Genomic DNA, 16,077 nt, shown 5'->3' on the forward strand with positions numbered 1-16,077 from the left:
ACAGCACGGAAACAGGCCATCTCGACCTTTCTAGTCCGTGCCGAACACATAATCTCCCCTAGTCCCATATACCTGCGCTCAGACCATAACCCTCCATTCCTTTCCCATCCATATAACTATCCAATTTATTTTTAAATGATAAAAACGAACCTGCCTCCACCACCTTCACTGGAAGCTCATTCCACACAGCTACCCTTACTGGCTTAAGTCCTCCCTCCACCACCTCCAGTTTAAATTCCATTTGGAATATTTTGGAGGACCCAGAAACCAAGAACCAAGAATCTCCTGCCTCTCCTCTCTGTGACTCTGAGCTTCCAGGTTCAGGGTTCAGGGTTGAAGTTCAGGTTCGACGTTTCAGAAACAGTTGGACAGGGAGCCCAGAGTAGGTGAATCGGAGACCAGAGGACACGGGTTCAAGGTGAAGGGGAAAAGATTTAATAGGAATCTGAGGGGTAACATTTTCACACAAAGGGTGGTGGGTATATGGAACGAGCTGCCAGAGGAGGTAGTTGAGGCAGGGACTATCCCAACGTTTAAGAAACAGTTAGACAGGTACATGGATAGGACAGGTTTAGAGGGATATGGACCAAATGCGCGCAGGTAGGACTTGTGTAGATGGGACATGTTGGCCAATGTGGGCAAGTTGGGCCGAAGGGCCTGTTTCCACATTGTATCATTCTTTGACTATAACTCGATTGTAATCACATATAGTCTTTTGCTGACTGGATAGCACCCAACAAAAGTTTTTCACTGCACATAGAAACATAGAAACGTAGAAAATAGGTGCAAGAGGAGGCTATTGGGCCCTTCGAGCCAGTACCGCCATTCATTGCGATCATGGCTGATCGTCCCCAATCAATAACCCGTGCCTGCTTTCTCCCCAAATCCCTTGATTCCACTAACCCCTAGAGCTCTATCTAACTCTCTCTTAAATCCATCCAGTGATTCGGCCTCCACTGCCCTCTGTGGCAGGGAATTCCACAAATTCACAACTCTCTGGGTGAAAACTTTTTTTCTCACCTCAGTCTTAAATGGCCTCCCCTTGATTCTAAGACTGTGGCCCCTGGTTCTGGACTCGCCCAACCTCGGTACACGCGAAAATAAACGTAACTGAACTACTCCGAAAACCCGGGCCTAAACAAAGGTATCGATGAGTCAGGAAATATCCGCCGCTCTCAGTCTCGAATCTCCACACTGTTACAAAACTGCGGAACATCATTTGTCCTTGGAGTAACCCGAGTATCGATCTGTACATCTAGGTACATGTGACACTAATAAACTGAACTAAAGCACGTACAATCTGACCGGCCATTGTCCTATGGTGGGTCAAACTCCCCATTCAATGAAGGGTAAAGTCTGATGTGAGTTTGGTAAATAAATATGGGAAGTTTCCAAACAGCAAACCAAACTTGTCTATCCAATGCAATATGCTGCTACTCTCACAAAGGATTATGTTCACAAGTTCTAAGAGCAGAATTAGGCCATTCGGCCCATCAAGTCTACTACGCCATTCAATCATGGCTGATCTATCTCTCCCTCTCAACCTATTCTCCTGCCTTCTCCCCGTAACCCCTGACACCCGTACTGATCAATGAGACAATAGACAATAGACAATAGGTGCAGGAGTAGGCCATTCGGCCCTTCGAGCCAGCACCGCCATTCAATATGATCATGGCTGATCATTCCCAATCAGTACCCCGTTCCTGCCTTCTCTCCATATCCCCTGACTCCACTATCCTTAAGAGCCCTATCCAGCTCTCTCTTGAAAGCATCCAGAGAACCTGCCTCCACCACCCTCTGAGGCAGAGAATTCCAAAGACTCACCATTCTCTGTGAGAAAAAGTGTTTCGTCATCTCCGTTCTAAATGGCTTACTCCTTATTCTTAAACTGTGTGTGACCCCAGGTTCTGGACTCCCCCAACATCGGGAACATGTTTCCTGCCTCTAGCGTGTCCAAACCCTTAACAATCTTATATGTTTCAATGTGATTGTGGATCACTGTGGATTCTCCTCAGCAGAGATAGATACTGTAGATTCTGGAATACCACGGCATGGGCAAGGTGGGCTGAAGGGCCTGTATCCGTGATCTGTTGCTCCGTGAATCTGCATTGTCCCATCTAACCCGCAGATCCCATCGCTGGACTACGGAATCACGTTGTGGTTTGACGGGTATGAGCTGGACACACCTCGATTCACCAAACTGTGCCGCCAAGGGCAGTGGACGGTCCAGAACCGCAAGTAAGTTCACCGCCTTCTTCAAACGGCATTCCTGCTTCCTCTTCCCACTACATATAGAGTCTTAAGAGTCGTACAAAGCGGAAACAGGCCCCTCAGCACAACTTGCCCACATCGGCCAGTATGTCCAATCTACACTAGTCCCACCTGCCTGCGTTTCATCCATATCCCTCCAAACCAGTCCCATCCATATACCTGTCTAACTGTTTCTTATATGTTGTGCCTCAACTACCTCCTCTGGCAGCTCGTTCCATACAATAGACAATAGACAATAGGTGCAGGAGTAGGCTATTCGGCCCTTCGAGCCAGCACCGCCATTCAATGTGATCATGGCTGATCATCCCCAATCAGTACACCATTCCTGCCTTCTCCCCATATCCCCTGACTCCGCTATTTTTAAGAGCCCTCTCTAGCTCTCTCTTGAAAGCATCCAGAGAACCTGCCCTCTGAGGCAGAGAATTCCACAGACTCACCACTCTCTGTGAGAAAAAGTGTTTCCTCCTCTCTGTTCTAAATGGCTTACTCCTTATTCTTAAACTGTGGCCCCTGGTTCTGGACTCCCCCAACATCGGGTACATGTTTCCTGCCTCTAGCGTGTCCACCCACCACCTTTTGTGTGAAAAGTTACCCCTCAGATTCCTCTTAAATCTTTTGCCCCTTCACCTTACACCCATGTCCTGTGGTTCTCGATTCCCCTACCCTGGGCAAAAGACTCTGTGCATCTACCCGATCTATTCCTCTCATGATTTTATACACATCTATAAGATCACCCCCTCATCCTCCTGGGCTCCAAGGAATAGAGTTCCAACTTGCTCAACCTCTCCCTATAGCTCAGTCCCTCTAGTCCTGGCAACATCCTCATAAATCTTCTCTGCACCCTTTCCAGCTTAATTGTTCTCTCTGGAGCGTCGGAGGTTGAGGGGATTGTTGATAGAATTATATAAAATTATGAGAGGGTAGACAGTCATAACCTTTTTTTCCACCAGGCTGGGAATATTGAATAATAAAGGGCATCGCTATAAGACGAGTCACAGTCATAGAGTGATACAGTGCAGAAACAGGCCTTTCAGCCCAACATGCCCCCACCAACCAACATGTCCCAACTGCACTAGTCCCACCTGCCTGTTTACAAGAACGATCCCAGGAATTAGTGGGTTAATTTATGATGAGCGTTTGTCTGCACTGGGCCTGTACTCCCTGGAGTTTAGAAGAATGAGGGGGGAGACCTCATTAAAACATACTGAATAGTGAAAGCCTTGGATAGAGTGGAATGTGGAGAGGGTTTCCACTAGTGGGAGAGTCTAGGACTAGAACCATAGCCTTGGAATAAAGGGACTCTCCTTTAGGAAGGAGATGAGGAGGAATTTCTTTTGTCGGAGGGTGGTGAATCTATGGAATTCTTTGCCACAGAAGGCTGTGGAGGCCAAGTCAGTGGATATTCTTAAGGCAGAGATAGATAAATTGTTGATTACGGGTGTCAGGGGTTATGGGGGGGAATGGGGTTAGTAGGGAGAGATTGGTCAGCCAAGATTGAATGGCGGAGTGGACTTGATGGACCGAATGGCCTAATTGAATTCTGCTCCTATCATTTGTCTCTCTCCAGCCTCTGTGGACGGCGGGTATTGCAGCCATACGCTGAGAGAATCTTCGCCGTGGCGCTCACCACCAAGGTGACCTTCAGCTCCGAGGTGACCTTGACAGGGCCTGGAATCCAGTTCCACTACAGCCTCTTCAACCAGTCCCATCGTACGTACTGTCTCTCTTTTCTTTCCATCTCCAAAAATAATTGAATCAATTGTTTACAATAATATGTACGGTACAAAATAAATCAAAGCAAAACCCACCACCGTAATAAGTACCGCCAAGCACTGGTACTAAATAATCTCCCAGACAACGAACTATATCACCATCCTTATCGAGGGTGCATTCCACCCCCTGCGGTGCCCAGCAGTCCCGGAAATCCCCCAGGGCCCCCCGTGGACAGCGCTTGGTCCCTCTCTCGTACCACCCGGGCACGGACGTAACCACGGAATCGAACGCACCTTTTTTTTTAAACCAAAAATAATTTAAATCATATACTCACAAAAATACAAACGAGCCCACCACCATAAACATAAAGCAAATATTATTCAATATCTGAAGAAGGGTCTCGACACGAAACGTCGCCCATTCCTTCTCACCCGCTAAGTTCATCCCCAGAGCTATCGCTGCTATGAACCGGCCCTGCTGAGTGCCCCCCCCCACATGAACTGTCTCTGCCATAGAAGGTAGTTGAGGCCACAGTTCATTGGCTATATTTAAGAGGGAGTTAGATGTGGCCCTTGTGGCTAAAGGGAGAGAAGGCAGGTACAGGATACTGAGTTGGATGATCAGCCATGATTATATTGAATGGCGGTGCAGGCTCGAAGGGCCGAATGGCCTACTCCTGCACCTATTGTCTATGTTTCTATGTCTCCCTCGGATGGTCACGTCGCACATCGACCCGGCACAGACATATTTGCACTTTATACTGTTTTACTGGGGTTTTTTTTAATCTTGTTTCTCTGGGTGTCTACATTTTTAGTTAATTAAATTATGACATTGGATGGAAGCTGCATTCCAAATCTCATTGTACCTCTGTGCAATGACAATAAAAGATATTATTATAATTAATATTATTACTCCAGCATTTTGTGTCTCCCTTCGATTTTAATCAGTATCTGCAGTTCTTTCTTACACAAATATAATTAAATGTTAGATCATTATTACCCCATCCTTATTGAGGTAACATTCCACCTCCCCCCCCCCCCCCCCCCCCCCCCCCCCTCCCCGTGCGGTGCTAATCGCATGTGCCTCTGCGGGGACAAAGGGACTGTCCACATACAGACTGTCTATGTAGACAGAATCTGCCCATACAGACTCTGTGGTCAGAATCGAACCCGGGCATCTGGCGCTGTAAGGCGGCAACTGGACAGGCGTGAGGACTCGTTCCCGATTAGTGGCGGCCCAGTGGTGCAGCGGTAGAGTTGCTGCCTCACAGCGCCAGAGACCCGTGTTTGATACTGACCACGGGTGCTGTCTGTACAGAGTTTGTACGTTCTCCCTGTGACCGCGTGGGTTTTCTCCGGGTGCTCCGGTTTCCTCCCGCACCCCAAAAACGTGCAGGTTTGTAGGTTAATTGGCTTCTGTAAACTGTCCCTAGTGTGTGGGATAGAACTAATGAACGGGTGATCGCTGGTCAGCACGAATTCAGTGGGCCGAAGGGCCTATTTCCACGCTGCATCTCCGAACTAAACCCTTCCTCCAGATTGTTTATTGCTCCAGATCCCATCGGCTGTCTCTTGTGCTTCACGATCTCAATCGGTTTGAGCTGTAAAACAACATCATGGCTAAAGGTAGACACAAAATGCTGGAGTAACTCAGCGGGACAGGCAGCATCTCTGGAGAGAAGGAATGGGTGACGTTTCGGGCGTTTTTGAAGTCTCGACCTGAAACATCACCCGTTCCTTCTCTCCAGAGATGCTGCCTGTCCCGGCTGAGTTACTCCGGCACTTTGTGTCTATCTTCGGTGTAAACCAGCATCTGCAGTTCCTAGTTGACTGTTTCTCTCTCCGTTGTTACAGCCTGCCCTGACGGTGTCCTGTGTTCGGTGTCAGGTCTGTGCGTGCCGGAGTGCGACGGGCTGGAGGACTGCAGCAACAACGCAGACGAGAGCAACTGCGGTAAAAGATGCATCCACACCTTTCACAGGGGGAGAGTTTGGGCATCATAGGTGGCCGGGCTGTCAGAGCAGATGCGATGTACACAGTCCTCCCCCTCCCTCCTGCTGAGATTCAGGAGAGCGTTGGACATAGCTAGAATGCCTTTTATTGTCATTCAAACAGCTTGGTCAGAACAAAATTGCATTTTCTACAGTCTTAACATTAAGAGCCCCCACGCCACACCATAGCTCTTGATTATTCAGAATTATTTCCATTGCCACATATCTTTGGAGACTAATGAGTGCTGATAATTATCCTTGTTCCCCTCTTCGAGGAGGGACTGCATTAACTGCTTCTAAACCCTTCTCTGCCAGTGGAATTCTCTGCCACAGTGGAGGCCAATTCACTGGATGTATTCAAGGGAGAGTTAGATATGGCTCTTAGGGCTAATAGAATCAAATGATATGGGGGGGAAATGGGCGGAGCACCAAGGCAAATTCCTTGTATGTGAATACTTGGCCAATAAACTTACTTACTTAAAAGCAGGAACGGGGTACTGATTTTGGAGGATCATCCATGATCATATTGATGGCCGACTCCTGCACCTATTTTCTACATTTCTATGTTTCTATGCTCAAATCTCTCCACGTCCTCACACCCTTCTCTCTCTTCGGAACCTGGCGGCACGGTGGCGCAGCGGAGAGCTACTGCTTTAGACCCGGGTTCGATTCCGACTACGGGTGCTGTCTGTACGGAGTTTGTACGTTCTCCCTGTGACCTGCGTGGGTTTTCGCCGGATGCTCCGGTTTCCTCCCACACCCCAAAGGGGTGCAGGTCTGTACATTAATTGGCTTGGTGCAATTGTAAAATTGTCCCTGGCGTGTGTAGGATAGCGTTAGCGTGCGGGGATCGCCAGTCGGCGCGGACTCGGTGGGCCGAAGGGCCTGTTTCCGCGCTGTATCTCTAAACTAAACTAAACTAAACTAAACCCTCCTGCTCACATCTCCCATTCTCCAGAACATTCTTCAGGTGCACAGCGCTCCGAGTTATCCAGGGTTGAAGCCTAGGAAGACGGGACGTGGGTGTGTGTGACGGCCACTCCCTCTTCTCCCCTCTCCCATCGGGCAAAAGGTACAGAAGTGTGAAAACGCACACCTCCAGATTCAGGGTCAGTTTCTTCCCAGCTGTTATCAGGCAACTGAACCATCCTACCACAACTAGAGAGCGGTCCTGAACTACTATCTACCTCATCGTGGACCCTTAGACTATCGTGGGAGATTGGAACCATCAGGTGGTCCGCCCTGTTTCGACGAATGCAATCAACCTGGCGTGCACAATCAAATAGAACAAGTTGGCCTACAACTTTAGGCTGTGCATGCCATACGCAAGAAGAAGAAGAAGAGTCTATGTCGAACGGGCTTTGCTGGCTTTACCTTGCACTAAACACTATTCCCTTATCATGTACCTATACGCTATAAATGGTTCGATTGTAATCATGTATAGTCTTTCCGCTGACTGGTTAGCACGCAACAAAAGCTTTTCACTGTATCTCGGTACACGTGACAATAAACTAAACTTTAAACTGTAGAGTTGCTGCCTTACAGAGACCCAGGTTCGATTCTGCCTGTACGGAATTGCAAGAGCAACATAAACTAAACTAAACTGAAGAAAGCTGTACTTCCATTCATCCTGCCTCTCTCTCCCTCTCCAGTTTGTCCCGCACAGCACCAGTGTACGGGGGAAAGCTCATCCTGTCTGTCTCTGCACAAAGTCTGCAACCTGGTGAACGAGTGTGAGACTGGCACTGATGAACAGCACTGCGATGAAGGTTAGTCAGCTGTAGCTCTGTCCCACCATGGTGGGGTGACTACATCCTCCCATAGTCTTACTCGCCTGAACAATCAGCCTCTACGGGTCAATAAACTAAGCGTGCACTTTGCTCAGTTAGTATTTTGATGTGTGTGTGTGTGTGTGTGTGTGTGTGTGTGTGTGTGTGTGTGTGTGTGGCCAGTGTGTGTGTGTGTGTGTGCGTGTGTGGCCAGTGTGTGTGTGGCCAGTGTGTGTGTGTGTGTGTGTGTGTGTGTGTGTGTGTGTGTGTGTGTGTGTGTGTGTGTGGCCAGTGTGTGTGTGTGTGTGTGCGTGTGTGTGCCAGTATGTGTGTGAGCAAGTGTGTGTGTGTGTGTGTGTGTGTGTGTGTGTGTGTGTGTGTGTGTGTGTGTGTGTGTGTGTGTGTGTGAGCCAGTGTGTGTGTGTGTGTGTGTGTGTGTGTGTGCGTGTGTGTATGTGTGGGAGAGAGTATGTATGTATGTGAGAGTGTGCATGTGGGAGAGAGGTTTGTGTGTGAGAATGTGTGTGCATGTGTGTGTGTGCATGAGTGTGTCCGCATGTGCGCAAGTGTGTATTTGCATGGGTGTGTGTGTACATGCATGTGCTTTTGTGCATATCCATGTGTGTGTATTCAAGTGCTTGTGCATGGGTTTGTACATATATGCGTATAAGTACATGTCTGCACGTGTACATGCATGTGGATGTGTATGTCTGTACATGTGTGCTGTGCATGTGGCCGTGCGTGCGTGAGTGCGTGCCCGTGTGCATGTGGACATTTGTATGCACGTATGTATGTGAGCACGCACTAACACTGCATCTTTCTAACTGTGTGTGTTGGATGCCTCCCCTGCAGCCGTTCCTTGCACCCCGTTCACTTACCAATGTGCTGACGGTTCTTGTGTGAAGAAGGCCAACCCGCAGTGTGACTACGAGAACGACTGCCTGGACAGCAGTGATGAGCAAAACTGCGGTAAGGAATTTGTAAGAAGGAACTGCAGACGCTGGTTTCAACCGAAGGTAGACACAAGAAGCTGGAGTAACTGGCGGTGCTGGCTCGAAGGGCCAAATGGCCTGCTCCTGCACCTATTGTCTATTGTAACTCAGCGCGGCAGGCAGCATCTCTGGAGAGAAGAAATGGGTGGTGTTTCGGGTCAAGACCCTTCTTCAGGTCTGACTCTTCTGAAGAAGGGTCTCGACCCATTCCTTCTCTCCAGATATGCTGCCTGTCCCACTGAGTTACTCCTGATTTTTGTGTCTATCTTGAGCCTACATGGGACATTTTGATCAGAAGATAGACAAAAAAAGCCTGAACAACTCAACAGGTCAGATTTCTCCTCGTAACCTCTGACACTCATACTAATCAGGTACCCATTGACTTGGCCTCCACAGCCGTCTGTGGCAATGAATTCCTCAGGTTTTAACCCACCACCGCCTTGAGTGGAAAAAGTTGCCCCTCTCTCGTGTATCCGTTAATGAGTTGCCTCCTTTGTCGTTAGACTGTGGTCTTCAGATCAGCAAGAGCAAGATCGTTGGAGGGACTAACTCAACAGAGGGTGAGTGGCCCTGGCAAGCCAGCCTGCAGGCTTACAGCAGGCACATCTGCGGTGGGATGCTCATCAATGATCGGTGGGTGCTGTCCGCAGCTCACTGCTTCCCTAGCAGGTAACGTCCAGTCTCAATGTCCAGTTCTTAACCATATACCCAAAATGCTGAAGTAACTCAGCGGGACAGGTAGCAGCTCTGGAGAGAAGGAATGGGATGCTGCCTGTCCCGCTGAGTTACTCCAGCATTTTGTGTCTATCTTCGAATAAACCAGCACCTGCAGTTCTTCCCTACACATATTAAATTATTCAACCCTTTTTACGACCCATGTTAATGCTTCAAGTCGCTGCATGGTGGCGCAGCGGTAGAGTTGCTGCCATTACAGCGCTTGCAGCACCGGGGTTCCATCCCGATCACGGGTGCTGTCTGTACGGAGTTTGCACGTTCTCCCCATGAATGCGTGGGTTTTCTCTGAGACCTTCGGTTTCCTCCCACACTCCAAAGACGTACAGGTTTGTAGGGTAATTGGCCTGGATTTGTATACTTGGTATAAGTGTAAATTGTCTCCAGTGCGTGAGGGCTCGTGTTCATGTGCGGGGATCACTGGTCGGCATGGACTCGGTGGGCCGAAGGGCCAGTTTCCGCACTGCATCTCTAAACTCTGAAGTCATAGAACCTATGTGTGGACATATGGGGAATTGTGGACGCAGCCCAGACCATCACACAAACCAATCTCCCTTCCGTTGACTCCATCTACACCTCACGCTGCCTCGGCAAGGCCAGCAGCATAAGCTAGGACCAGTCACACCCCGGTCACTCCCTCTTCTCCCCTCTCCCATCAGGCAAAAGGGACAGAAGTGTGAAAATGCACACCTTCAGATTCAGGGACAGTTTCTTCCCAGCTGTTATCAGGCAACTGAATCATCCTAACACAACCAGAGAGCAATACTGAACTACTATCTACCTCATTGCTGACCCTCGGACTATCCTTGATCGGACTTTACTGGCTTTGTTTTGTACTAAACATTATTCCCTTTATCATGTATCTGTACACTGTAAATGGCTCAATTGTAATCCTCGATTGTCTTTCCGCTGACTGGATAGCACGCAACAAAAGCGTTTCACTGTACCTCGGTACACGTGACAATAAACTAAACTCAACTATACTAACCCAAACAATCCTCCCATGAGTTACACTCCCCTCTCACTCTCTCTCCCAAGTCGGACAGAGACTGGGGAGAGGGGGTAATATTCAGGGCAATAAAATGCAATTGACCTGAAGCCTTAACGCCGAATCCTTCAGGATTTTGCTGGTCCTGGTCGGAATTGGAAGAGTTAAAGTGTTACAAGGAACTGCAGATGCTAGTTTACACCGAAGATAGAAACAAAATGCTGGAGTAACTCCGCAGGACAGGCAGCATCTCTGAAGAGAAGGAATGGGTGACGTTTCGGGTCGGGACAGAGATAAGAAAGGGTGATGTGTGAAAACGAGACATCAAGAGATGACAACGATCTATTCTACATTTTCCCTGAACTCCATCTCCTTTGATGTCTCATTTTCACACCTTACCCTTCCTTATCTCCCCTGACACTCAGTCTGAAGGGTCTCATTTCGGGTCGAGATTCTTCTTCAGACTGGGTCAGGGGATTCTGATCCTGACCCCTGACTCTCAATCTGAAGAAGGGTCTCGACCCAAAACGTCACCCATTCCTTCTCTCCAGGGATGCTGCCTGTCCCGCTGAGTTACTCCAGCATTTTGAGTCTATCAGGGGAGCTTCAACTCCTTACATTTATTGATAGTAGTATTAGGTCGACTATTGGCACGGGCACTAAAATGTACCTGGGTGCACATAAACAACAAACTGAAACTGAAACACTTCCCTGACAGTAAGGCACCACCAGAACAGTGGACCATCAAACTGGGCAAGTTCAAGATGGACAGCGTGGGGAAGAACGAGCTCAGCTTCAAGGCGCTGCGGATCATCGTGCACCCGTACTACGACCAGGAAACCTACGACTACGACGTGGCCCTTCTTGAGTTGGACCAGCGCGTGCCCGTGATGCCAACCTCCTTGCCCATCTGCCTACCTGCCACGTCGCACGTTTTCGAAGCAGGCCGGTTGTGCTGGGTCACAGGCTGGGGGGCGATAGAGGAGGAAGGTGAGAGGGGTAAACATTTAATGTTGGCAGTTGTACAGGGCCTTGGTGAGACCACACCTGGAGTATTGCGTACAGTTTTGGTCTCCTAATCTGAGGAAATACTTTCTTGCCATAGAGGGAGTACAGAGAAGGTTCACCAGACTGATTCCTGGGATGGCAGAACTTTCATATGAAGAAAGACTGGATAGACTCGGCTTGTACTCGCTAGAATTTAGAAGATTGAGGGGAGGGATCTTATAGAAACGTACAACATTCTTAAGGGGTTGGACAGGCTAGATGCAGGAAGATTGTTCCCGATGTTGGGGAAGTCCAGAACAAGGAGTCACAGTTTAAGGATAAGGGGGAAGTCTTTTAGGACCGAGATGAGAATTTTTATTTTCACACAGAGAGTGGTGAATCTGTGGAATTCTCTGCCACAGAAAGTAGTTGAGGCCAGTTCGTTGGCTATATTTAAGAGGGAGTTAGATGTGGCCCTTGTGGCCAAAGGGTCCAGGGGGTATGGAGAGAAGGCAGCTACAGGATACTGAGTTGGATGATCAGCCATGATCATATTGAAGGGCAGTGCAAGCTCAAAGGGCCGAATGGCCTACTCCTGCACCTATTTTCTATGTTTTTATGTTTCAATGTTACTCCAACACTCTGTGCCCTTCAAAGGTCATAAGATGTTCAGAAACCTTGTTGACTGGCCCCTCAGTGTGATCAATCTATGTTTAGTTTAGTTTACAGATTAGTTCAGTTTAGAGATACAGGAAACAGGCCCTTCGGCCCACCGGGTCCGTGCCGACCAGCGATCCCCGCACACTAACACTATCTTACACATAAGTTCACAAGTTATAGGAGTAGGATTAGGCCATTCGGCCCATCGAGTGCCACTCGACTATCCAATCATGGCTGATCTTACACGAGGGACAATTTACAATTTTACCTAAACCAATTAACTTACAAACCTGAACGTCTTTGGATCTCGGAGAAAACCCACACGGGGTCACGGGGAGAATGCACGGACAGCAGCCATAGTCAGGATCAAGCCCGGGTCTCTGGCGATGTCAGGCACCAACTCGATCGCTGCGCCATCATGCAGCCCCCTAATGTGGGAGGCATGTTTATTAACACACAGAGGGTGGTGGGTGCATGACTCAGCCCCCGGTGCCCTTCAATGTGCCCCCGAATGTATCACAGACACACACCAGGAAGTTGCGCAGGACAGAACGCGGCGTAAGGAATCGGGAGAAAATCGGTCTCTTTGCTTCCTCCAGGGTCATTTCCAGACGTTCTTCAGAAGGTAGACGTGAGACTGGTTGAACAATCCACATGCGACCAGTCGTACAATGACATCAGCACCCGAATGCTCTGTGCCGGATACGCTGAGGGGGAGAAGGACTCCTGCCAGGTACTAGAAACATAGAACATAGGTGCAGGAGTAGGCCATTCGGCCCTTCGAGCCAGCACCGCCATTCGATATGATCATGGCAGACCATCTAAAATCAGTACCCCGTTACTGCTTTCTCCCCATATCCCTCGATTCCGTTAGCCCTAAGAGCAAACTCTAACTCTCTCTAGAAAACATCCAGTGAATTGGCCTCTGAGGCTATGTCTTCTCGTCCTAGACTCTCCCACTAGTAGAATCATCCTCTCCACATCCACTCTATCCAAGCTTTTCACTTTTCTGTACATTTCAATGAGGTCCCCCCTCATTCTTCTAAACTCCAGCGAGGACAGGCTCAGTGCCGTCAAACGGTCATCATTTGTTAACCATATAACCATATAACAATTACAGCACGGAAACAGGCCATCTCGGCCCTACAAGTCCGTGCCGAACAACTTTTTTCCCTTAGTCCCACCTGCCTGCACTCATACCATAACCCTCCATTCCCTTCTCATCCATATGCCTATCCAATTTATTTTTAAATGATACCAACGAACCTGCCTCCACCACTTCCACTGGAAGCTCATTCCACACCGCTACCACTCTCTGAGTAAAGAAGTTCCCCCTCATGTTACCCCTAAACTTCTGTCCCTTAATTCTGAAGTCATGTCCTCTTGTTTGAATCTTCCCTATTCTCAAAGGGAAAAGCTGGTCCACATCAACTCTGTCTATCCCTCTCATCATTTTAAAGACCTCTATCAAGTCCCCCCTTAACCTTCTGCGCTCCAGAGAATAAAGACCTAACTTATTCAACCTTTCTCTGTAACTTAGTTGTTGAAACCCAGGCAAGATTCTAGTAAATCTCCTCTGTACTCTCTCTATTTTGTTGACATCCTTCCTATAATTGGGCGACAAAAATTGAACCCACTCATTTCTCTGGATACTTTCAAGAGAGAGCTAGATAGGGCTCTTAAAAATAGCGGAGTCAGGGGATATGGGGAGAAGGCAGGAACGAGGTACTGATTGGCCATGTTCACATTGAATGGCGGTTCTGGCTCGAAGGGCAAAATGGCCTACTCCTGCACCTATTGTCTATTGTCCTGTGATCATTCTTGTAAACCTCCTCTGGACCCTCTCCAGAGCCAGCACATCTTTCTTCCGATACTGTGCCCAAAATTGCTCATAATATTGGGTAGACTCTTGCCCAATATTCTCCTCTCCTGGTCCACGATCGATGTTGTTGTTGTCCATCCTGTCCACAGGGAGACTCTGGAGGACCACTGGTGTGCGAGGAGACCAGCGGGAGATGGTTCCTGGCTGGGATTGTCAGCTTTGGCTACGGCTGTGCCAGACCAGATTACTACGGCGTCTACACACGGGTGACCAGGGTTGTCCGCTGGATTCACACCATCGCCTGGTAACCGAAGAGATTCCTTCATGCACCTTCGGCTCGGCAAGGCTAACCACCAGGGCTGACATCACACGGGACCACTTTGAAGGCACCACAAGGCTGGGCACCTTTTGATGATGTCAGCATAAGAAGGTCAATGCTCAACACCTTTTGATGATGTCAGTATGGGAACATCAACATCTTTGATGATGTCAGCATTGGAAGGTCACCACTCAGCACCTTTCGATGATGTCAGCATTGGATGGTCAACGCTCAACACCTTTTGCTGATGTCAGCACAGGTCGCTCAACACCTTCTGATGATGTCAACAGAAGGTCAAAGCCTTTTGTTGATGTCAGCACTGGACCCTCAACGCCTTCTGATGATGTCAGCACTGGACGCTCAACACCTTGTGATGATGTCAGCAGAAGGTCAACACCTTTTGCTGATGTCAGCACTGGACGCTCAACACCTTCTGATGATGTCAGCAGAAGGTCAACACCTATTGCTGATGTCAGCAGGGGATGGTCATTGCGCCCTTTGTAAATAAGCTATGAGTCCACGTGGTCGGTCCACCCACTCTGACGGGTCACCGATGATGTGGCGGGGAGTTGGCACAGCTTTAAACCAATTTATCCCTCTATATTTCTGAGAACCATGATTGTAGGGCATCGACCACTACCAGGGTAGCAAGTTATACATCTAACCCTGGACCCCATCCCACCAGAACCTAGGGCCTTGGATATTGTCTGCATGATGTGTAAACGGACACACTACAGAGGGAGTGAAGGTCAGGGTGGATCCATATCCCGAGGGTCAGCTCCCCCCTGCTTGGGTTTACCCAGCATCGACCACACCACACTGCCTACCGAAATTCAACTGCCATCGATGTAGTACTTTGTTGATTGAGCCCCACCCTCAATAAGCTTGGGACTGGACTCAGTGTTTCCTGAACCTCTCCCCGGGGAAGTTCGACTTTCAAGCAGAGGTCCCTCCCTTTGTTCCAGAATCCACAACCAGGGGGTGGGGGGGGGGAAATACCTCAGTTAGATTGTGCCTTACTTAGCCTTCTGAACTCCGGAGCCAAGGGTAGAAGATATTTCATGCAGAGTCCGGGGCAATGTGTCTTCTGGTCTCTGTAAGAATCATTTTGTAATAAGTTGCTAAGACACAGCGTAATGCCGCGGATGAGCGAGATCGTAGGAGGGAGACAGTAGACGTGGATATCTCCGGAACTAAAGCAGAATTGAAAAATTTGACGATAGTATAAATAAATGATCAAAATAATTATTTTTTTAGCAGTCATTTCATTTTCTGCATCCACTGTTCAAGGCCATCAGGATAACCTGCATTATGAGGGGGTAGATGATCCACTCTGGGACCACTCCATGCCTTTCATGTTGGGAGGTAAGAGATGGGCATCTCTACCTGTAGCACTGTGCTGCCTCCTTGCAGGTGGGTTTAAGTTGACCCCTCTCTATAATCGAGGCCCACCCTCCAGTGTGTGAGGTGCAGCCTTGGGCCACGTCCAGCCCCTCAGGCAAGGACACCGTGTCACACATCATCTCTGGAGAAAAGGAATGGGTGACGTTTCGGGTCGAGACCCTTCCTCAGACTGAGTCAGGGGAGAGGGAAACTAGAGGTAGCAGTTGCAGGTAGCAGTTATGCCTGTTTAAGTTTAGTTTATTGTCATGTGTGTGAAATGTTCCGTGGTGTGCTAAGTCCAGTGACGTCCATCAATGATAGTCCGACGGTCTCCAATAAGGTAGATAGTTCAGGACCCCTCTCTGGTATGAGAAAGGTACAGAACAACTGTAGCACCAATGATCAAGGAGCCCACAATGATCCATTGTTGGCTGTGGCGGAGGGATACGGA

The 16,077-nt window shown here is 48.8% G+C and overlaps 1 protein-coding gene across 1 annotated transcript in view; it reads left to right on the forward strand.

Moving 5' to 3' along the window:
• Positions 1-15,489, forward strand: part of tmprss6 (transmembrane serine protease 6) — a 28,025-nt gene extending 12,536 nt beyond the window's left edge. Inside the window, exons 11-19 of the mRNA XM_033013312.1 lie at positions 2,129-2,238; positions 3,839-3,981; positions 5,838-5,936; positions 7,627-7,743; positions 8,596-8,712; positions 9,239-9,404; positions 11,174-11,445; positions 12,702-12,835; positions 14,074-15,489. Of these exons, the coding sequence (XP_032869203.1) occupies positions 2,129-2,238; positions 3,839-3,981; positions 5,838-5,936; positions 7,627-7,743; positions 8,596-8,712; positions 9,239-9,404; positions 11,174-11,445; positions 12,702-12,835; positions 14,074-14,232 (1,317 nt within the window). The 3' untranslated portion in view covers positions 14,233-15,489. The remainder of the gene's footprint in view (positions 1-2,128; positions 2,239-3,838; positions 3,982-5,837; positions 5,937-7,626; positions 7,744-8,595; positions 8,713-9,238; positions 9,405-11,173; positions 11,446-12,701; positions 12,836-14,073) is intronic.
• Positions 15,490-16,077: the final 588 nt, after the last annotated feature.

Source organism: Amblyraja radiata, chromosome 38, assembly GCF_010909765.2.
Source record: "Amblyraja radiata isolate CabotCenter1 chromosome 38, sAmbRad1.1.pri, whole genome shotgun sequence".
NCBI classification, from domain to species: Eukaryota; Metazoa; Chordata; class Chondrichthyes; order Rajiformes; family Rajidae; genus Amblyraja; species Amblyraja radiata.